General features: G+C 54.4%; 1 protein-coding gene across 1 annotated transcript; it reads left to right on the top strand.

Annotated features, from left to right (window-relative positions):
• Positions 1–16,375: 16,375 nt before the first annotated feature.
• LOC103972548 (protein DETOXIFICATION 49-like) lies at positions 16,376–18,155 on the top strand. Its single transcript, XM_009386904.3, has one exon. It carries the CDS (start codon positions 16,500–16,502, stop codon positions 18,066–18,068), a length of 1,569 nt encoding a protein of 522 aa, XP_009385179.2. The 5' UTR covers positions 16,376–16,499; the 3' UTR covers positions 18,069–18,155.
• Positions 18,156–22,972: the final 4,817 nt, after the last annotated feature.

The raw sequence follows: 22,972 nt of genomic DNA, 5'->3' as shown, positions 1-22,972 counted from the left end.
GGGCCCGGAATGTCGGGTGACCACTCGAGCGGCTCAGATGAGCTCACGGCTAAGAGGGCACACCCGACAGAAGCCCCGGGGGAACCTCCCCCGCACGGAGACCATCGTGACGAACACCCCGCCACGACCTTCGAACGATATTGGCGAATATTCAACGACCCGGGCTTGCCGCCGCCCGACGGTGCCCCAACCGACTCAACGCCCGTGTCGTCCGAGGCCTTTCAGGACTTGCTCTTCAAGTCCGAGGCCTGATGGAAATGGTGCAAACCATTATCCCGCTCATTTCTCATCCGGCGCACCCGTCTGTGTCGTGTTACTCGGTCGCATGAGGCCAGAGAGACCACGCCTGCGCGGTCTGCCCGCCTGCGTCGTGCTATTCAGCCGCATGAGGCCAGAGAGACCACGCCTGCGTGGACTGCCCGCCTGCGTCGTGCTACTCGACCGCATGAGGCTAGAGAGACCACGCTTATGCGGCCAGCCCGTCTACGTCGTGCTCCTCGGCTCCATGCCCCGAGACACACCTGTGCGACCAGCCTGCCTGCGTCGTGCTCCTCGGCCCCATGACCCGAGACACACCTGCGTCGTGCTCCTCGGCCCCACGGTGGGCGTCACGCCTGCGCGGTCTGCCCGCTTGCATCGTGCTACTCGGTCGCATGATGCCCGAGACACACCTACGCGGCCAGCCCGCCTGCGTCGTGCTCCTCGGCTCCTCGGCCTCACGACCCGAGACCACACCTACGCGGCCAGCCCGCCTACGTTGTGTTCCTCGGCTCCTCCGCCCCATGACCCGAGACACACCTGCGTGGCCAGCCCGCCTGCGTCGTGTTCCTCAGCTCCTCGGCCGCATGATGCCAGAGACCACACCTGCGCAGCCAGCCCGCCTGTGTCGTGCTCCTTGGCTCCTTGGCCCCATGACCCGAGACACGCCTACGCGGCCAGCCCGCCTGCGTCGTGCTCCTCGGCCCTATAACCCGAGACCACACCTGCGCGGCCAGCCCGTCTGTGTCGTGCTCCTCGGCTCCATGCCCCGAGACACACCTGCGCGGCCAGCCTGCCTGCGTCGTGCTCCTCGGCCCCATGACCAGAGACACACCTGCATCGTGCTCCTCGACCCCACGGTGGGCGCCACGCCTGTGCGGTCTGCCCGCCTGCATCGTGCTACTCGGTCGCATGATGCCCGAGACACACCTACGCGGCCAGCCCGCCTGCGTCGTGCTCCTCGGCTCCTCGGCCCCATGACCCGAGACCACACCTGCGCGGCCAGCCCGCCTGCGTCGTGTTCCTCGACTCCTCCGCCCCATGACCCGAGACACACTTGCGCGGCCAGCCCGCCTGCGTCGTGTTCCTCGGCTCCTCGGTCGCATGATGCCAGAGACCACACCTGCGCGGCCAGCTCGCCTGTGTCGTGCTCCTTGGCTCCTTGGCCCCATGACCCGAGACACGCCTGCACGGCCAGCTCGCCTGCGTCGTGCTCCTCGGCTCCTCGGCCCTATAACCCGAGACCACACCTGCGCGGTCAGCCCGCCTGCGTCGTGCTTCTCGGCTCCTCGACCCCATGACCCGAGACACAACTACGTGGCCAGCTCGCCTACGTCGTGCTCCTCGGCCCCATGACCCGAGACACACCTGCGCGGCCAGCCCACCTGCGTCGTGCTCCTTGGCTCCTCGGCCGCATGATGCCCGAGACCACACCTGCGCGGCCAGCCCGCCTGCGTTGTGCTCCTCGGCTCCTCGGCCCCATGACCCGAGACACGCCTACGTCGTGCTCCTCGGCTCCATGACCCGAGACACGCCTGCGTGGCAAGCCCGCCTACGTCATGCTCCTCGGCTCCTTTGCCGCATGATGCCCGAGACCACACCTGCGCGGCCAGCCCGCCTGCGTCGTGCTCCTCGGCTCCTCGGCCCCATGACCCGAAACACGCCTGCGCGTCCAGCCCGCCTGCGTCGTGCTCCTCGGCTCTATGACCCGAGACACGCCTGCGCTGCCAGCTCGCCTATGTCGTGCTCCTCGGCTCCATGACCCGAGACACACCTGCGCGGCCAGCCCCCCTGCGTCGTGCTCCTCGGCCCTATGGACCGAGACCACACCTACGCGGCCAGCCCGCTTGCGTCGTGCTCCTCGGCTACTCGGCCGCATGAGGCCAGAGAGACCACGCCTGCGCGGTCTGCCCATCTGCGTCGTGCTACTCGGTCGCATGATCCCCGAGACCACACCTGCGCGGCCAGCCCGCCTGCATCATGCTCCTTGGCTCCATGCCCCGAGACACACCTGCGTGGCCAGGCCGTCTAAATCTTGCTCCTCGGCTCCATGCCCCGAGACACCCCTACGCGGCCAGCCAGCTAGCGTCGTGCTCTTCGGCTCCTCGGCCCCATGACCCGAGACACCCCTACGCGGCCAGCCCGCCTACATCGTGCTCCTCGGCTCGTCGGCCCCATGACCCGAGATACGCCTGCGTCGTGCTCCTCGGCTCCATGACCCGAGACACGCCTGCGCGGCCAGCCCGCCTGCGTCGTGCTCCTCGGCTCCATGACCCGAGACACGCCTGCGCGGCCAGCCCGCCTGCGTCGTGCTACTCGGCCGCATGATGCCCGAGACACACCTGCGCGGCCAGCTCGCCTGTGTCGTGCTCTTCGGCTCCTCGGCTCCATGACCCGAGACACGCCTGCATGGCCAGCCCGCCTGCGTCGTGCTCCTCGGCCCATGACCCAAGACACGCCTGCGCGGCCAGCCCGCCTGCATCGTGCTCCTCGGCTCCTCGGCCCTATGACCCAAGACCACACCTACGCGGCCAGCCCCCTGCGTCGTGCTCCTCGGCTCCAGGCCCCGAGATACACCTGCGCGGCCAGCCCGCCTGCGTCGTGCTCCTTGGCTCTTCGGCCCTATGACCTGAGACCACACCTGCGCGGCCAGCCTGCCTGCGTCGTGCTCCTCAGCTCCTCGGCCTCATGACCCGAGACACGCCTGTGCGGCCAACCCGCCTGCGTCGTGCTCCTCGGCTCCTCGGCTCAATGACCTAAGACACACCTGCGCGGCCAGCCCACCTGCGTCGTGCTCCTCGGTCCTCGGCTCCATGACCCGAGACCACGCCTGCACGGTCAGCCCGCCTGCGTCGTGCGTCTCGGCCCCACGATGGGCGTCACGCCTGCGCAGTCTGCCCGCCTACGTCGTGCTACTCGGCCGCATGATGCCTGAGACACACCTGCGTGGCCAGCCCGCCTGTGTCGTGCTCCTCGGCTCCATGACCCGAGACACGCCTGCGCTGCCAGCCCGCCTGCGTCGTGCTCCTCGGCTCCATTACCCGAGACACGCCTGCGCGGCCAGCCCGCCTGCGTTGTGCTCCTCGGCTCCTCGGCCCCATGACCTGCGCGGCCAGCCCTCTGCGTCGTGCTCCTCGGCCCCATGACCGCGTCTGCGCGGCCAGCCCACCTGAAAGCTGAACCCATGCCTCTGACTCCCGTTGCAACGACCGACGCATAGCTTCTTTCCGGGGGGGAATATGATGAGGATAGTAATTATGATAGGACTCGGCTGACGTCAGATGACGCCTCACGCAACAGCACCTGGTCAATGCAAACCGAAACGCCGACCGAGGCGCATTAACATCCTGCCAAAGCTCAATTCTTCACGCCACGCCAACACAAAGTCAGACGCTACCAGCCTGCCCCCTGCAAGCGGGCAGCTCAGGAAGCAGTAAGCTTCCCTATAAATACCCTCTCATTCATCAGAAAGAGAATAGGAGAGACAGACACACAAAAATACTTCTTCATCTGAAACCCTCTCCACATCTGCCCATCATGTTGCGGTAGAGGGAAGCAGTTGCAGATGGAAGCTGTAAAAACTGCAATCATTCCTGTTGCCGCATGAAGGCAGCGATGGTCGTAGCGAGAGGTGACTGCTTTGTTGCTTTGGATTAATGTTGCCGAGGTGCGTCGAGGTAGAGGAAATGACAGGTGGCTGCCAGCTCAGGTAGGAGAACACTGTGAAATAGGGTAAGCAGTGTTAGCGTCGAGCACCTCGACGAGGTTGTGCAGCAAGGATGGCGGCAGCAACATTTCTCACTTGAGTGAGATGTGGGAACGAGGAGGAGAGGTTGCTGGCCGGGGAGCAGTTGCGAGGACGGCGACCACCACGATAGTGTAGGCGAGGTTCTTATGAGGGCAAGAGGTGGCTGAGCAGTCTCCGACTCCGGAATAGGAAGTAGCAGCGCCGGAGGAGAGGTAAGCAACATCACTGCCCTTTTCAACTGAACAGAAAAGAGGAGCAGTAGAAGGCTTCGGTAGAGCTACCTACATCCGCAAGGAAGAAGGCTCTGATACCATGTAAAGAATTAAACAAATAAGATTGAAAGATAGAAATTGTAGAAGAAATTATGAAATATATGAGATGTAATTACCTAGTTCATTTAGATAGTGAACTCTCGATAGCTATTTATACACATTCAGCAGGGAGGTTATACACATTCAGTAGGAAGAATTTTTCTCTACACTTAGTAGAGAATGTCTTTTATGGATTGGACGACGAGGGAACGTTTATAAGATGCATCAGATCATAAATGATGTGATCCTCCTGGGTCACTCAAAGTATATATATATATAGATTTTTCAAATTCAAATGAAGACATAAAATATTCCATTTTGATTTGATGGTGACATGATAATTAAATAATAAAATTAATTTTTAATTTGGAATTGGTGCATTTCCTTATGTTCAGATAGGAAAAGATATCAGTGGTAGACTTACAATGCTTGACCAACCTAATTCAGTCTTAATCTGATTTATAGTGTGAGCCTTTGAATCCGTTTGATATATGTCCGATATGAAATTGATTTATATTAAGATCGATATCGGGTGGGACTCTCTGTATGATCCTTCTATGCTCAAGGCAAGATCGTATGTCACGTTTCTATTGGAGATAAATATTTTTTCTATCAAAACTAAAGTTATTAATAATAGATTCTATTCCTACAATAAATTAGTTAGTGTTGAAAGGATTTTTTTGTTTTCCTTAAGCTACGCACTATGTTTTCACATCATTAGTTGGAACGGAAAGTAAGAATAGCAAAAATTCAATAGAAACTACCCTCTCAAACAAAAAGTCCTAATTCTATACATGAAAGGCACTATGTCCCTAAGCCAATGGAGAAATGAAAATGACATAAGATTGAAATATGAACAGGAAGTGGTAGGAAATTGGAAGGATGAGTTCTTCTGCTCATCGGTTGTCATGTTCATCAGCATGGACATCAAGGATGAGTGATGCCCTACTTTCCATGGTCTAATCATACCGTATAGCGTTTGCTTCCCCTCAAACTACGGTACCTTTGCGTCCGTCTCATAAGGTGGATCAGAGTGGATACGTATGAGCATCATCGAATCGTGATACTCGTGAGGGTTCGAATGGAAAATTAGTGGTGGAGGACGAGATCGAGGGCCCCGACAAAGATTTAAATGGTCGCCATCTGTGTCGGCCGGAGGAGATCACAGCGATCTAAAGCAGCCTTCGTCGGCCACGACTTTTGGAGCGCGACACGTACGCCGGCGCACGATGCCTGCATGCTACCCTCTCTTCCCAGCTGCACCCATGCCGTGATCGCTCCGCTCCTCCTTTGAACCTCCAAACCCGCTTCTTCCCTCCCAGGTTTCACCTGCTGCACGCCTCCTTTACGCTGGGATCCAAAAGCACTCGAAGCAAGTGCTCCTCCAACAGCATGCATTCATGCATGCATGCACGTCGGGGGAACCAAAGGCTGCACGAAAAAGTACATAGCAGTGTTTCAAGTACAGTCTCGGAGACAAGACAAGATCCAGTCCTTTGATCTTATAATACAGCGATCTATTACTATTGATGAGGATAATAACGACGACATGACGCGCTACGACGTCACCCATGACTGAACGACACTCTGCCCAAAGAAGGCAATAATGTCGACGCGACATGCGCCGACGTCACCCGCTCTCAGACAACGACTTCGTTGTCGTCTGACCCAACATGCTTGGCCAAGGAAGAGGAGAACGACGACCGAGGCGCGCCCATACCCTGCGGCAGTTCAGTCCTTCCCGCCACGCCAACACCAGTGTCAGACGCTACCAGGAGTACGAGCCTGCCCCCTGCAAGCGGGCACATTAGGAAACAGTAGACTCCCCTATAAATACCCCCGAGTTCTAAACGATGAGGGGGGAAAAAACGCAGACAAAAAACTCCACTCCACATCATCTAACTTGATCGTCGGAGGGGTCGGGCCGAGCTTCCGACCCGACCTGTGTGCAGGTACCAGGACGGAGTCGCTTCTTCCCGGCGCTGCGGAAAAGCCTTCCTCTCGACACAACGGCCCGACCGGACCACCACCCGGACGATCTCGAGGGGGGCTGTGCTAGATCCCCGTCATTCGGACCCCAACCAAGCCGCGTCGGCCCCGAGGCCACGGCATAAAGTTGTTTACACTAATAGATTGGCGCTAGAGGAAGGGTGTCACAATGTCGAGCGATCAGTAGATCCACTCTGACGAACCCGCGGCTATCGGATTGCCCACGATCAGCACCCCGGGGGAACATCCCCCGCGTGATGAATCCTGAGACGAACGCCCCGCCGCAACATCGGAACGCTACTGGCGGTTGTTCAACGACCCGGGTTTATCACCGCCTGACGGTGCCCCCGCCAGCCCGTCGCCGATATCGCCCGAAGCCTTTCACGACCTCGCTCATCAAGTTCGAGCTCTGACGGGCGTGGTGCAGACTATCATCCCGCTTGTCTCCCAACCGACGCCCCCGCATATGACCTGGCCTTTGCAACAACAGGGGGCCCCCACCCGAACTCATGCACCACTTCCCGAGCTCCCCGCTTCGCCTCGGAACCGAATAGCCCAGCCCGGGAACCGAGAGACAGAAGATACAGCGAGTCGCCCAGAGCCCGAGGCGCTATCTGTGGACCCGACGAACGCCTTACGAGCCCAGTTGCGCCTTGTTAGTCAACGACTCGACGAAGTGCAGCAGGAGGTTCGCAGGTCAAAAGGAGAGCTGGCGGTGGACAGACACCAAGGGTCCCCGTTCGCTCCCGAAATACAAGATCAAGTGATTCCACTGCATTTCCGGCTCCCTTCGCTGGACGCCTACGACGGCGCCGCTGACCCAGCAGACCATGTAGTCGCTTTTCGCGCTCAGATGGCACTATATGGGACTTCTGACGCCTTGATGTGCAGAGCGTTCCCAACAACTTTGAGGGGGCCAGCCCGCGCGTGGTACAGCGGCCTGAAGACCGGGACCATCACCTCCTTTGACCAGCTCGCCAGAGACTTCGAGCTCAACTTTCTGGCCTACGCCTGACCAAAGCCGTCCGTGGCGTTGCTCCTCGGACTCAACCAAAGGGAGGACGAGCCTCTCTCCCATTTTGTGAACCGCTTTACGATGCAAATTCGGGGACTGTCGGACGCTCACCCCTCTTTGTTAATGCAGGCATTCATGATAGGCCTGCGGCCTTCCAGGTTCTTTTGGTCTCTTGTGGAGCGACCCCCCACCGCGGTACCCGAGATGCTTCAGCGAGCAAGCCAGTTCGTCGCCGCAGAGACATGGATGGCCGGGAGGCGTGAAGAGCACAAGAGGGTCAAGTCGGAGCCGCCCCGGCAGCAACAATCCGCCACATCCCGACGTAGGTTGGACAAATCCGACCCGCCGACGTCAAGGCCCCCTCTCCCCGCCTTGAGCTCGTCCCGAACAAAAATATTTATCCACATAAGGGAGAAGGGACTACTCAAAGATCCCCACCCGATGAGGAGCCCGCGAGAACTTGCAGACCGATCAAAATACTGTCGTTTCCACCGGCAGCATGGGCATGACACTGAACAGTGTCGTGAGTTGAAAAGGCAGATCGAGGAGCTTATTCGTAGAGAGCATCACGGCTAGTACCTTCAGCCGGACAAGGAACTTTCGTCGCACCCGGAGGGTCCCATCGAGCAACACATCGACGTGATAGTTGGCGGCCCCGTGTCTGGCGGGGGCTCCATGACGGGAAGAAAGGCATACGCCCGAGCCGCCTCGGCCGAAGCTCCCAGGCACAGGCCCGAGCCCGAGGTCACTTTCCCGGCCGGAGCATCCGAACAACCCGAGCACGACGATGCGCTTGTGATATCGGTCAGGATCGCCAATGCGCAAGTAAGAAGGATCATGGTCGATACCGGGAGCTCAGCCGACATACTTTACTTTGACGCCTTTCGAAAGCTCGGCTTGTCTAGGGAGAATATGAAGTCGATGTGCTCAGTGCTCACCGGATTCACCGGAGATTCGATCTCACCGCTGGGGGCTATCACTTTGCCCTTAACCTTAGGAGCCCCACCAAGGTCGAAGACGGTAATGACCACTTTCTTAGTGGTCGATCTCCCCACTATGTACAACGCTATCCTCGACCGCCCGACCCTCAACAAAGTCAGAGCCGTCGTCTCAACTTACTACCAAACTGTAAAGTTTCCGACTCACGCTGGGGTCGGGGAAGTCACGGGAAGCCCCCGAGAATCCAAGCGTTGCTACCTGACCGTCGTCTCGTTACACAAGAAAGCAAGGGTCGAACCACCACTAGCAGATCCCCGGGAGACGAAGAAACAAACCCCCCATCCCGAGCCGAGGGGATCCACCATCGACTTGCCACTACTAGAGGGTCGGCCAGACCAGACGGTCAAAATCGGGTCGGAACTACCCGAGCAGGAACGAAAGCAGCTCGTCGGCTTCCTACAGGAAAATGCCGACGTCTTCGCCTGGTCGCCATCTGACATGACGGGCGTCGACCCGGAGGTCGCACAACATCACCTCAATATTTCACCCGACGCTCGCCCAGTGAAGCAAAAACCCAGACGGCAAGCCCCTGATCGACAACTCGCCATACGAGAAGAAGTGGATCGACTTTTTGCGGCAGGCTTCATAGGAGAAGTCAGATACCCACGATAGCTATCCAATGTAGTCCTCGTAAAGAAACCCAATGGAAGCTGGAGGATGTGCGTTGATTACACCAGTCTCAACAATGCATGCCCAAAGGATTGCTACCCCCTCCCAAAGGTCGACCAGTTGGTCGACGCAACGGCCGGACACGCTCGCCTCTCATTTATGGACGCCTTCTCGGGATACAACCAGATCTTAATGGCGCCCGAAGACCAAGAGTATACGGTCTTTCTCACCGATCAAGCGGTATACTTTTATAAGGTCATGCCTTTCGGATTAAAAAACGCTGGGGCTACATACCAGAGAACAGTGAACAAGATGTTCGCCCACCAGATCGGGCGGAACATGGAAGTTTACGTCGATGACATGATTGTAAAAAGCCAAGAGGCAGGAGCTCACCTTGCCGATCTGGCCGAGGCATTCGCCACGCTACGCAAGTTCGGCATGCGACTCAACCCCGCGAAGTATGCCTTCAGCGTCACCTCAGGAAAGTTCCTCGGGTTTATCATACACGAAAGAGGAATTGACGCCAACCCGGAGAAGGTCCAGGCAGTCATCAATATACAGTCGCCTCAGACGATCAAAGACCTACAACGCCTTAATGGGATGCTCATCGCCATGTCTCGTTTCCTTGCCCGATCGGGTGATCGCTGCCTCCCCTTCTTCAGGGCGCTGAAGAACCCGAAGAATTTTTAATGGACGGCAGAATGCGAGGAAGCCTTCAAACAGATAAAGCAACACTTGGCTAGCCTCCCCCGACTTGCCTCAGTCTCTCCCGGGGAGAAGTTTGGCCTCTACCTGGCTGCCTCCCAGCACGCAGTCAGTTCCGTTCTGGTCAAAGAAAACTCTGGTGAACAGCTACTGGTCTACTATGTCAGCCACGTCCTGAACGGGCCCGAGGAACGATACCCACCGATTGAGAAACTGGCATTGGCGCTTGTGCTATCAGCCCGAAAGCTACGCCTCTACTTCCAGGCTCACCCAATGGAGGTCATCACCGACCAACCACTTCGGCAGATCTTGTCTAAATTTGATGTTGCAGGACGTCTTCTCAAATGGGCGGTGGAGCTCGGCGAGCATGACGTACGATACATACCCAGAACCGCCATCAAAGCCCAGTCCGTGGCTGACTTCATCGCGGAATTAACTCAGACCGAGGACATGGATCTCGAGCAACCTCTTGAAGCATGGGTCCTGCACATGGACGGATTGGCCAACTCAAAGGGCGCCGGCGCAGGGCTAGTGCTACTAGCTCCCGACGGGCGTTCGTTCGAGCGTTCCCTTCGCTTCGGGTTCCAAGCCACTAACAACGAGGCGTAATACGATGCGCTCCTAGCACGACTCAGGTTGGCTCTCGAAATGCAAGTGGTTGCCATACACGTCCTCAACGACTCGCAGCTAGTAGCCAAACAACTCAACGGCGGGTACGAGGCTCGGGACCCGATCATGGTGAAGCACCTGGCACAGGTAAAGAACCTGACTGCCAAGTTCCCTCATTTTACATTATCTAATGTCCTGAGGGGAGAGAACGAGCGAGCCGATGCGCTAGCTAAGCTGGCGTCGAAGCTAGCCCCCGAAGCCCGGCCCGAGGTCGAGGAGCTCCCTGCCCATGGCATCGAAATCGCAACTGTGACCTCGGGCGACGCGCCAATCACATGGGTACAAGAGTTGCTATGCTTCAAGCGGGATGGGACCCTTCCCCCCGACGAGGCTACGGCTCGGCGCCTGCGCCGTATGCATGCGTGGTACTCCGAGGTGGGCGGACGGCTCTATAAGCGGTCCTTCACATACCCCCTCCTACGGTGCTTGGAGCCCGACGAAGCTCGGACGGTTCTGGCCGAGGTCCACGAAGGAGTCTGCAGGGAACACATTGGCGGGCGAACCCTGACGCACAAAATACTTCGCCAAGGGTACTTCTGGCCGACCATGTGCCGAGACGCGAAGCTCTACGTGCAACGGTGCAGTTCGTGCCAAGAGCACGCCCGCATGCCCCGGTAGCCCGCGGTCCCGCTCACCCCCATCGATTGCGCATGGTCGTTCGCACAGTGGGGTTTGGACCTGCTCGGACCTTTCCCGCAAGCCTCGGGACAGCGGAAATACATCGTCGTGGGAGTGGATTATTTCACAAAGTGGGTTGAGGCCGAACCACTGGCGACGATCACGGAGCGTCAAATTGAAAAGTTCGTATGGAGGAACCTGGTGACTCGGTTTGGCTTGCCCAAAACCATCATTACAGATAATGGGCCTCAGTTCGCCGGTAGAAGGTTCCGGGAGTTCTGTGCAAGCCATGGAATCCAGCTAAGGTTCAGCTCGGTAGCTTACCCTCAAACGAACGGGCTAGCGGAGGTAACCAATTGGTCCATTCTAGATGGGCTCAAAAGAAGAGTGTCCGCAGCCCGATCGGCTTGGACGAACGAACTCCCAAGCGTCTTATGGTCATTATGCACCACCCCCAAAATCGCAACTGGAGAGTCCCCCTACAGCCTCGTGTTCGGAACCGAAGATGTCCTACCGCCCGAGGTAGCTATTCCCACCCTTCGGACAAGAAACTATGACGAGAAAATCGCGAACAAAGGACTTCGAGCCGGCCTCGACATGCTCGAGGAGCGGCGTGCCAACGCACACTTGAAGGCCCTCTCTTATAAAAGAGCTGTCGCAAGGGTCTACAACCGGAAGGTACGACCCCGGCCAATTAAGTTAAACGACCTGGTCCTTCGCAAGACCGAAGTCAGCGACCCAACCCGAGCGAGAGGGAAGCTAGCCCCCAAATGGGAAGGACCTTATCGGGTCGTCGAGGTAATCCGACCAGGTACATACCGGCTCGCGACAATGGACGGTTCTTCTTTGCCGAGAACATGGAACATCCAGAACCTTAAGAAGTTTTTCGTCTAAGGGAAGAAGAAGTTGGGCAACACACGAGAAGAAAAATTTTCTTTTTATTTCAAAAAACCAGGAATTACAGGACTCGACCTTGACATGACTCGAGGATTACAAAAAGAGAGAAGAAACGAAGATCACGGGACCCGACCCTAACTCAGTCGAGCCGACCACCAAAAATATTGCAAATTTCTGCCCTAACCGTCGGAACCCCCGACGCTATTGTCGAAGGGAACCTCATCCGGCATATCTACGTCTAAATCCTCGGGGTGCGAGGCAAAAGGATCCACCTCAACTTCCAGCCCGGGGTGGCACGTTCTGAATCGGCCCAGGGCGATCCGGTACCCGTACTCATAGGTGACCTACCCCGACCGAACCAGCCAGAGCTGGAAGCCCGAGGATTGCTTGTACTCCTCGATTATTTCCTTATCTTTTTCTGGCCATCGATCCCGCTCGGCAGCCAGAGCCTCTGAGGCCCCCTTCGCCTCAGCTAAGGCCCCTTCCAACTTCTGAGTCAAGGTGACCGCCTCGCTCTGGGCCAGGCGAGCCTCGGTCTGTGTCACCCTTAGGAGCCCTTGGAGACCCTCCTTCTCCTCTTCAGCTGCCTTCGCCTCAGACTTAAGGCGAAGGACCTCCGCCTCCAGCGCCGACGTACGCTAGTCGGCCGCCCCCGCCTTAGATTTGAGGCGCGTCACCTCCACCTCGAGCTCCGAGGAGCACTGCTCGGCTGCCGCAACTGCCTCCGGGGCTGCCCCCGCATGGACATCCTCGAGCTGTTTGCGCAGCTCGGCATTCCGGTCGCACAGGATGCCAAGGGCCCGACCCGCGTCACGCACGTGGTCTGCCAGCGCCATCGTGTAATGTTGGCCCTGCAGAGGAAAAGTCAGAACCATTCTCGGACAAGCAAGAAGCCGGGGTCCAATGGCGAGATGCTTACCCACAGCAATGACTTCGCAGATTTGTCTAGCAAGACATCCGAGGGCATGGTATACAGCTCGCGAGCCATATCTGGATGAAGCCCTCCTCGGATGAATGCGGCCGCAATTTCCCCGTCGGCCCATACCCGGGTCCCGCGGGTCAACCCCCACCCCCCCCAGCGGGCCGGCAACCGATCGGAGGGTTGGCCCTTCGAAAGCTCGCCCATCAAACGCGCCTAGTAGGATTCGTTCGGCGCCCCAGCGGGGAGGTGGCACAAGTCCCGAATCGAGGGCTCCCTGGGCGCTTTTCCTGCCCCCTCGTTGCTCGGCCCGGCCTCCCCCCGGCCAAGTCCCCGTTGCCGATCGTGTGTGCCTGGCTCCACCGCCACTTCACATGCCCGAGCCCTCGGTGGAGTCGGTTTCTTCTGGGCAGCAACCTTGGCCTTCTTCCGGGGACGGCCGGCCTCGAGCTCCACCGGTGCCTCCCTCATACCGATGCCCGGGCCGGCTGGATGACGCGGGGATGTGGTTGACGAAGAGCGCCCTCCGCGCACAGCAATGAGGTTCACCATTTCTGGACGAAAACGTCGAGCTCGGTCAGAACACCAAAAACACGAAAGCCTGCCACTACCTTCTTTAAGGCATACCTCGAGGCACCGGGCTTAGACCCGCCTCGATCAGCCACGCCTCGGTCATCTTCCGGATGACTCGGGAGGCCGGGAGGATCTCCTTCAGTCTTCGAAGGGCCTGGCGCTCCTCCTCATCCAGGACCGGGGCGGTGTTGTCGACGGCGCGCGCCGCCCACCGGAGCCCAAAATTCCAACCCTCCAGATGGCATACGTAGAAGAAACGCTCCTTCCACCCCTTGTTGCTGGAAGGAGCCCCACTGACCTAGAAGCCAGGTCGGGCGGACAGGTAATAACCCCCCGACCCCCTGGATAGACGGAAGCAGGAGAGGAAAAGAGACCGGCTCGGGGGAATCCTAGCGTAGTAGCATTCCCCTAGGAACGCCACCAGATAGCGCCAGGAATTTGGTGCCATCTGAGATGGGGAGATACGCCACCACGAGACACATGAGCTTATGACTGGATGGAGAGGGAGGCGCAACCCGGCCTCGAAGGTGTCCAGGGTTAGGGCGAAGCCCCTAGGTATAGGATTATACGCCCGCTGCCCCGGCTCGGGGGCGATGAGCGTGAATTCCGCCAGGATACCGTAACGATCCCGAAGGGAGCCAAGCGACGACTCGCTCACAGTTGAGTCGAGGTCGTGTGGCCACATTAGCGATTCAAGGGCTTTGATAGCCCTTTCCTCGGACAACGAGCGAGGACTCGCCGGCAATGCCCTCTCTCCGACAGTACCAGAAGCGGAAGGCGAGAAAGAAAATGGCAGAGAAAGAGAAGCCATCCTTACCAAGTCTTGGAAAGGAAGGTAGGGCAGCCGATGGGTACGAAACAAGGTCGCCCGAAGAGAGGGTTGAGCAAATGCAGGTATCAGGACGTGCAGGAAGCCGACGGTGCGCTATTTATAGGCCACATCCCGCCAAAACGGCGACCCTTCCTCTCCTAAAGTGCGCTGCGAAGATGCAAACGTCACTTCGCCATAAATATAGCCTGACGTGGCAACCAACTGTCGCGCGGTGCGAAGTACGGAGGCGCTAATCATACCGCCTGCCCCGAGACGTGCTCCTCGGCCTCATGTCGCCCGAGACCACCTCCTCGGCGCGGCCTGCCCGCCCGAGACGTGCTCCTCGGCCTCATGTCGCCCGAGACCACCTCCTCGGCCAAGCCTGCCCGCCCCGAGACGTGCTCCTCAGCCTCATGTCGCCCGAGACCACCTCCTCGGCGCGGCCTGCCCGCCCGAGACGTGCTCCTCGGCCTCATGTCGCCCGAGACCACCTCCTCGGCGCGGCTTGCCCGCCCAAGACGTGCTCCTCGGCCTCATGTCGCCCGAGACCACCTCCCCGTCGCGGCTTGCCCGCCCAAGATGTGCTCCTCGGCCTCATGTCGCCCGAGACCACCTCCTCGGCGCGGCCTGCCCGCCCGAGACATGCTCCTCGGCCTCATGTCGCCCGAGACCACCTCCTCGGCGCGGCCTGCCCGCCCGAGACGTGCTCCTCGGCCTCATGTCGCCTGAGACTACCGCGGTACCGGAGGATGAAGCCATGCCTCAGACTCCCCCCTATGGCAACAACCGACGCATAGCTTCTTCCGAGGGGGGAATATGATGAGGGTAATAATGGCGACATGACGCGCTACGACGTCAGCCATGACTGAATGACACTTTGCCCAAAGAAGGCAATAATGTCGACGCGACATGCGCCGACGTCACCCGCTCTCAGACAACGACTTCGTCGTCGTCTGACCCAACATGCTTGGCCGAGGAAGAGGAGGACGACGACCGAGGCGCGCCCATACCCTGCGGTAGTTCGGTCCTTCCCGCCACGCCAGCACCAGTGTCAGACGCTACCAGGAGTACGAGCCTGCCCCCTGCAAGCGGGCACATTAGGAAATAGTAGACTCCCCTATAAATACCCCCGAGTTCTAAACGATGAGGGGGGGAAAAAACACAGACAAAAAACTCCACTCCACATCATCTAACTTGATCGTCGGAGGGTCGGGCCGAGCTTCCGACCCGACCTGTGTGCAGGTACCAGGACGGGGTCGCTTCTTCCCGGCGCTGCGGAAAAGCATTCCTCTCGACACAACGGCCCGACCGGACCACCAATCGGACGATCTCGAGAGGGGCCGTGCCAGATCCCTGTCATTCGGACCCCAACCAAGCCGCGTCGACCCCGAGGCCACGGCATAAAGTTGTTTACACTAACAACTATCATTTTTATGGAAGAAGAAGAGAGACAATGTCACGTCGTTGTGTCATTTGCCAGCTTCCCAATGTATGGGGGTTGCAGACGAGAAGACAAACCATTAGGTTTCTTATCTTACATGAAACCCACTTCTTCTTCAGCCTGGCTTCTGAGTTGTTCCAGGACTGAAGTCAAAGCTTCGATCGACATCTCCACACATGGACAACTCCAACGTTTGTTCCACGATATTTGCACCTTCATCTCGGAATTCAACATACTAACAGTGCGTGGTCACACTCTCACCAGATGAAAGCTTTGTTTTAGTGGTTTGAACTCTCCAGCGATTGTGGGTTTGACTTTGCTGTTGCATGCAAATCTAATGCACAGCAAAACTAAGCAGAAGACCACAGAAGAACCATCTTTCTTCCATGTTCCCATACGAACTTGCAGCTTGTCAACCTGCATCTTTCGGTGGAATGAGTACTTGTGATGCAGCTCAACGTAGGCATTTAATTTCCAGAAACAACAATGGCACTGGCATCAAAAAATCAATCTTGATATTAATAGGTACACCACCAAGCATTATTAGTCTAAGATGCTTGTGATTCACATGGTGTTGGATGTGGCTAAAGGAGTGGGAAACCGAAGAAGGTATAGAACTACATTAGTCCAAGATGAATCTGATGCGTATGTGTTGGAAACTAATCGTCATTCGTTTGACTTGTCATCAACATGAAGAATGGAAATAGGTAATGCAATTTGGCCTCCTCCACTCCACACCCTTATATTTAGACGCCCAATGCTCGTCCTCTTCTTATTGCTTCGCTTGCTCAGTGTTCCAACAAAAGTCTGAGATGTATTTGTTTGGAGTGAGGGAGCCAATGAGATAGCGAGCGGGCCGTGCGTGTGCAGAGCCTCGTAAACCCTGACCCCTTCTCCTCCTCCTCCTCCTTGTCCTTATAATACAAGCACGATCGCCATGTGTAAGCCTGCTGCACCAAGCCAATGCAACCACCACGATGACCGCCATGGCCTCCTCACTGTCCCCTTCCTCGTGCAGAAGCCCCCCTTGAAGAGCTCAGCGGAGGTGGTAGCGCTGCCGCCGGTCCTAACGCTGAGGCCTCTCGGCTCAGCATCCTTGGCCTTTGTTGAAGCCAAGTCCATCCTGAGCCTCGCGCTACCCATAGCCTTCACCGGCCTGCTGCTTTACTGTCGTTCCTTGGTCTCCATGCTCTTCCTCGGCCGGCTCGGCGACTTCGCCATTGCCGGTGGCTCCCTGGCCATCGGGTTCGCCAACATTACCGGCTACTCCGTCCTCTCCGGCCTCGCCATGGGCATGGAGCCCATCTGCGGCCAGGCCTTCGGCGCGCGCCGCTCCCACCTCCTCGGGCCGGCCCTTCACCGCACCGTTCTCCTCCTCCTCTCCGCCTCCGTCCCCATCGCCCTCCTATGGTACTACATCCGCTCTCTCCTCCTCCTCGTCTGCCAGGACATGGCTCTCGTCGCCGCCGCCAGCTCCTACCTCCGTGCCTGCCTTCCTGACCTCATCGTCCAGTCTTTTCTTCACCCTCTCCGCATTTATCTCAGAGCTCAGTCCATCACGCTCCCGCTGACCATGTCAGCCGGGCTAGCCGTCGTCCTCCACCTGCCCATCAACTACCTCTTGGTATCTGTTCTCCGCCTCGGCATCGGCGGCGTCGCCTTGGCCTCCGTTTGGTTTCACTTCAACGTCGTTCTCTTCCTCCTTGGCTACATCTATTTCTCCGATCTCCGCCGGACCACGGGAGGACTAAGCTTCAGCTCCGAGTGCTTCAAAGGATGGAGGCCGCTTCTAAACGTCGCTGTCCCCAGCTGCATCTCGGTGTGCTTGGAGTGGTGGTGGTACGAGATCATGATCATCTTGTGCGGTCTCCTCGTCAACCCAGAGGCCACCGTCGCTTCCATGGGTATTCTGATACAGACCACCTCACTCATCTACGTTTTCCCGACCTCGCTCAGCTTTGCCGTGTCGACTCGGGTCGGCAACGAGCTCGGCGAGAACCGGCCCGACCGAGCTCGTCGAGCTAGCACCGTCGGACTGTCATGCAGCGTCGCGCTCGGCCTCGCCGCGTTCGGGTTCGCCGTCTCGGTGCGCCACGTGTGGGCCAGGATGTTCGCCCGTGACTCCGCCATCTTCGAGCTCACCGCGTCGGCGTTACCGGTCCTGGGCCTGTGCGAGCTCGGGAACTGCCCGCAGACCACCGGGTGCGGGGTCCTGAGAGGAAGCGCGCGTCCCAAGCTCGGCGCCAACATAAACCTGGCCTCCTTCTACGTCGTCGGCATGCCGGTGGCGGTCGGGCTGGCCTTCTGGACGCCGCTCGACTTCAAGGGTCTGTGGCTGGGGTTGCTGTCGGCGCAGGCCACCTGCGTCGTGCTCATGCTCGTCGCCATCCACAGAACCGACTGGGACACGCAGGCCGAGCGGGCGCAGCAGCTCACTGGGGGACAGGAAGCCAACAAAAATGGATCGCCAAAGATCGAGCAACCAGTTCCTCATTATGAAGTATAATTCTTCCTCCTCCTTTCTCGGATTCTGGCTTCTTTAACCACGAATATGTATGTCTACAGCAACAAGGAATCGAACATGTTCTCAAATCATTTCTTTCCGGTTGCAATATACTGTATCTTATCCTTATACATTACAAGATATGAAGTGCATCCTTATACATTTAGATGAAACTGAACTCAAGATTTCATGTGATTTGGTGCTAAAAGAACACACACACACACATACTTATTTCTCTCTCTCAGTCTCTCTCCCCTCCTTATATCAATGCTTGCATGCCTCAGTTTTTGTTCTTTCTTTTTTCTGAAAAGAAAAATATAATGTTGCTTCAGAAAAATACAGAAGATGCCATTAGCACCAAAAAATAAATGACAATAAATCATCACATTTACATCTTCTCATTGATGAGGATAGTAATTATGATAAGACTCGGCTGACATCAGATGATGCCACACGCAATAACACCTGGTCAATGCAGACCGAAACGTCGACCGAGGCTCATTAACATCCTACCAAAGCTCAATTCTTCACGCCACGCCAACACAGTCAGACGCTACCAACCTGCCCCCTGCAAGCGGGCAGCTCAGGAAGCAGTATGCTTCCCTATAAATACTCTCTCGTTCATTAGAAAGAGGGGGGGAGACAGACACACAAAAACACCTCTTCATCTGAAACCCCCTCCACATTTGCTAACTTGATCGTCGGAGGGGTCGGGCCGAGCGCCTCGGCCCGACCTTTGTGCAGGTGCGAAGCCGAAGGTCCCCTCCGGACACGCAGGCAAGGAGCTCCTGCCCAGAGGAGACGGCTACACCGTCCCGATCGGACACCGCACCGGACCGCCTCAGCGGGCTCGAGGAATGCCCCAGGGATATCCCCGTCGTCCGGACCCGAACCGAGCCGCGTCGGCCCCGAGGCCATGGCTCAAAGTTGTTTTCCACAACAGATTGGCGCTAGAAGGAGGGCCCGGAATGTCGGGTGACTCCCCGCCTAAGCCGTGTCCCTCGGTCGTAGACTGCCCGAGTTCTGCCTCAGGACGGCCTGTCCGCCTGCGTCATGCTCCTCGGCCGCATGTTGCCTGAGACCACACCTGCGCGGCCAGCCCGCCTGCGTTGTGCTCCTCGGCTCCTCGGCTCCTCGGCCCCATGCGCGCGGCCAGCCCGCCTGCTTCGTGCTCCTCGGCCCCACCTGCGCGGCCAGTTGGCCTGCGCCGTGCTCCTCGGCTCCTCGGCCCCACCTGCGCGACCAGCCCGCCTATGCCGTACTCCTCGGCTCCTCGGCCCCATGCGCGCGGCAAGCCCGCCTGCTTCGTGCTCCTCGACTCCTCAGCTCCTCGGCCCCATGCGCGTGGCAAGCCCGCCTGCTTCGTGCTCCTCGGCTCCTCAGCTCCGTGGCCCCATGTGCGCGGCCAGCCGCCTGCGTCGTGCTCCTCGGCTCCTCGGCCCCATGCTTCCCGAGACACACCTGCGCGGCCAGCCCACCTGCGTCGTCCTCCTCGGCTCCATGCTCCCCGAGGTCACACCATGCGTCGGCCTGCCCTTTTAAGTGTGCTCGTCGGTCGCACGCCACCTGGGTCACCGCTGCACATCCGACCCTTCTTATTTGCTAAACCCCACGATTCCCACACCTCCGACAAGGCGCTCGGTTGGGACAGTTTCTCAAAGCTGAAGCCATGCCTCGAACCCCCCTTTTACGGCATGACTTCCTTCGGGGGGGAATATGATGAGGATAGTAATTATGATAAGACTCGGCTGACATCAGATGACGCCACACGCAACAGCACCTGGTCAATGCAGACCAAAACGCCGACCGAGGCACATTAACATCCTGCCAAAGCTCAATTCTTCACGCCACGCCAACACAGTCAGACGCTACCAGCTTGCCCTCTGCAAGCGGCCAGCTCAGGAAGCAGTATGCTTCCCTATAAATACCCTCTCGTTCATTAGAAAGAGGGAGGGGAGACCGACACACAAAAATACTTCTTCATCTGAAACCCCCTCCACATCTGCTAACTTGATCGTCGGAGGGGTCGGGCCGAGCGCCTCGGCCTGACCTTTGTGCAGGTGCGAAGCCGAAGGTCCCCTCCGGACGCGCAGGCGAGGAGCTCCTGCCCGGAGGAGACGGCTACACCGTCCCGATCGGACACCGCACCGGACCGCCTCAGCAGGCTCGAGGAACACCCCAGGGAGATCCCCGTCGTCCGGACCCGAACCGAGCCGCATCGGCCCCGAGGCCACGGCTCAAAGTTGTTTCCCACGACACTCATATGTATAGCTAGTAAATTGATCATGATTTGCTTGCACTCCATTGACCAAATTACTGGCCCACAGTTTTTGATAGAATTGTTCCCATGTCAAACATATTTAAAATGAGGTAGAACTGAGATTATTACTCGTGATTTGAATTTAAGTATTTTGGATAAGGAGTGAAGCTTATCAAATTGATGATTTAATCATATCGATCATAACGAATCTAATTCGAAAAACACTACCTCATACGGTAGGTATGAGGTTGGAGGTATACAAAGACATGAAGATGATGTTAATGGAGCTTACTAGGGTTTGATTCTAAGTTATGACTCAAACTTTAATATAAATATAATATCTTAAATAAGAATTGTTATGATATCCTAATTTAGTTCAATATTACATGTAAAAAGATAATCGAGCCTATACAATCGTAACAAATGTATCAGAGCAAATACTATGTTGCATGATGAGAAATAAAAAAAAATGACCTTCTATGAATGATGAGAAATCGTAACTAATGATATATTTGAATCTTAAGTTTGAAAGATCATAAAGTATGATATGATAACGAGTCGTTTTAAGAACTAGAAAAAGTTTACTGATAATAATTTAAGGTTGGATATTTTAAACTTAATAAGTTTGATATATTTTATTTAAACATAAAATATAATAAAAAACCAAAGAAAAAACTACTGGTTTTAATTATTATTATTATTATTATTATATATATTGTTTGCAAATTTAATTATTATTTTGCATACTATCAGTGTCAAAAAGTCCAATTAACTTTCATGTCTTTCCTGTTTCATATTTGATGCAAAGTCTTCCTCGAGCTTCAAGACAACACACACAGCCTTCATTTAGCTGTTTGATGAGGAAGACCATATTGCATGCCCATCATGTTGGCATGAAGGCTAAATGGATAGAAATTGGTCAAGATTAATTAGGGGTCAATAAAACTTATATATTTACTAGGATGAACATATAGAGCACAATAATTTAATTATAGTTTTTCTTAACGTTGGCTGTATTGCAATTTGCCATATGAATCAATTTTGCGGCAGAAGACCTCTCTCCTATGTAAAAAAAAAAATTAGCATAAATCTTTTGTTTATCCTTTCACATAAATTCTAGAAAATTTCTTTTCGATCTTTATAAAAATATTAATGAAATCCTAAAAGCATTTGAAGTATTTTCTTTCATGTTTCACTTTCGTTGAGATCTTAAAAAATATGTGATGTTTATAGAATAATCAAACTATAATTTTTTAAAAAATTTTTCATTCATAAACAAGTCTTTTCATACTTGGTTTCTTTATTTTTAAGGACATTAGATCAAGAAATCCGAAACTATTTGTGAACCATAACAATCACATCTCACACAAGTATATGAATAATATTGATTAGTTCATTGCTTTGCTCTTTTATGTTAGAGTGTTAAGTAAATAAATCATATTCCATCACTTAAATCTGATAATAACACATAAATCTTTTGTACATCCTTTTACATAAATTTTAATTTTTTTAATTTTTATAAAAATATTAATAAAATCCTAAAAGCATTTGAAGTATTTTTCTTGTATGTTTCACTCTCGCAAAGATCTTGAAATACATGTGATATTTATAAAATAATCAAATTGTAATATTTAAATTATTTTCATACTTGGGTTCTTTATCTCTAAAGATATTGACTCCAAAAATCCAAAACTATTGGGGAACTATAACAATCAAAACTCACATAAGTAAATGAACAATGTTAATTACATATTTAGGTGTTCATTGCTTTGCTCTATATGTTAGAGTGTAAGTGAATCAATCATATTCCATCACTTATATCAAAAATATTTTTTGAGTTATATACATACATGTGTGTGTGTGTGTTTGTTTGTTAAATATTTTTGAGTGAATCTTAATGATAAGTGAAGTTTGAACATAGTAATAAAATAATTTATGTCTTAAATTAGAAGGGGGAAATATGTATATCTACTAACCTCAAACTTAGAAGGAGAAAATGTGAAAATTACTATGGCAATAATTATATATAGATGCATATTTACCTCAAACTAACATCTTAATGTTAATTACTATGACAAGAATTATATATAGATACATATCAAACAACCATGTTTCTTCACTTTTGTCAAGATCTTGAAATATCTAATTTTTAAAATTTTTTCATTCATAAAGAAATCTTTTCATACTTGGATTTGGCTCAAGAAATCCAAAACTATTTGTGAACCATAGCAATCACAATTCACACAAGTAAATGAATAAAATTAATTCCTTGTTTTGGTGTTCATTGTTTTGCTCTTTATGTTAGAGTGTAAGTAAATCGATCATATTCCATTACTTGAAAAAAAATGATAATATCACATGAATCTTTTGTATATCATTTCACATAAATTTTTTTTATATTTATAAAAATATTAATAAAATCCTAAAAGCATTTGAAGTATTTTTCTTCTATATTTTTTCACCCTTGTCAAGATATTGAAATGCATATGATATTTATAGAATAATCAAATTATAATTATAATTTTTTTCATTCATAAACAAATCTTTTAGTACTTGGGTTCTTTATCTTTAAGAATATTGAATCTAGAAATCAAAACTGTTTAGGTGAACCATAACAATCAAAACTCACATAAGTAAATTGACAATG

Source organism: Musa acuminata, chromosome BXJ3-11, assembly GCF_036884655.1.
Source record: "Musa acuminata AAA Group cultivar baxijiao chromosome BXJ3-11, Cavendish_Baxijiao_AAA, whole genome shotgun sequence".
Classification (NCBI taxonomy): domain Eukaryota; kingdom Viridiplantae; phylum Streptophyta; class Magnoliopsida; order Zingiberales; family Musaceae; genus Musa; species Musa acuminata.
This window is presented reverse-complemented; position numbering and strand designations above follow the sequence as displayed.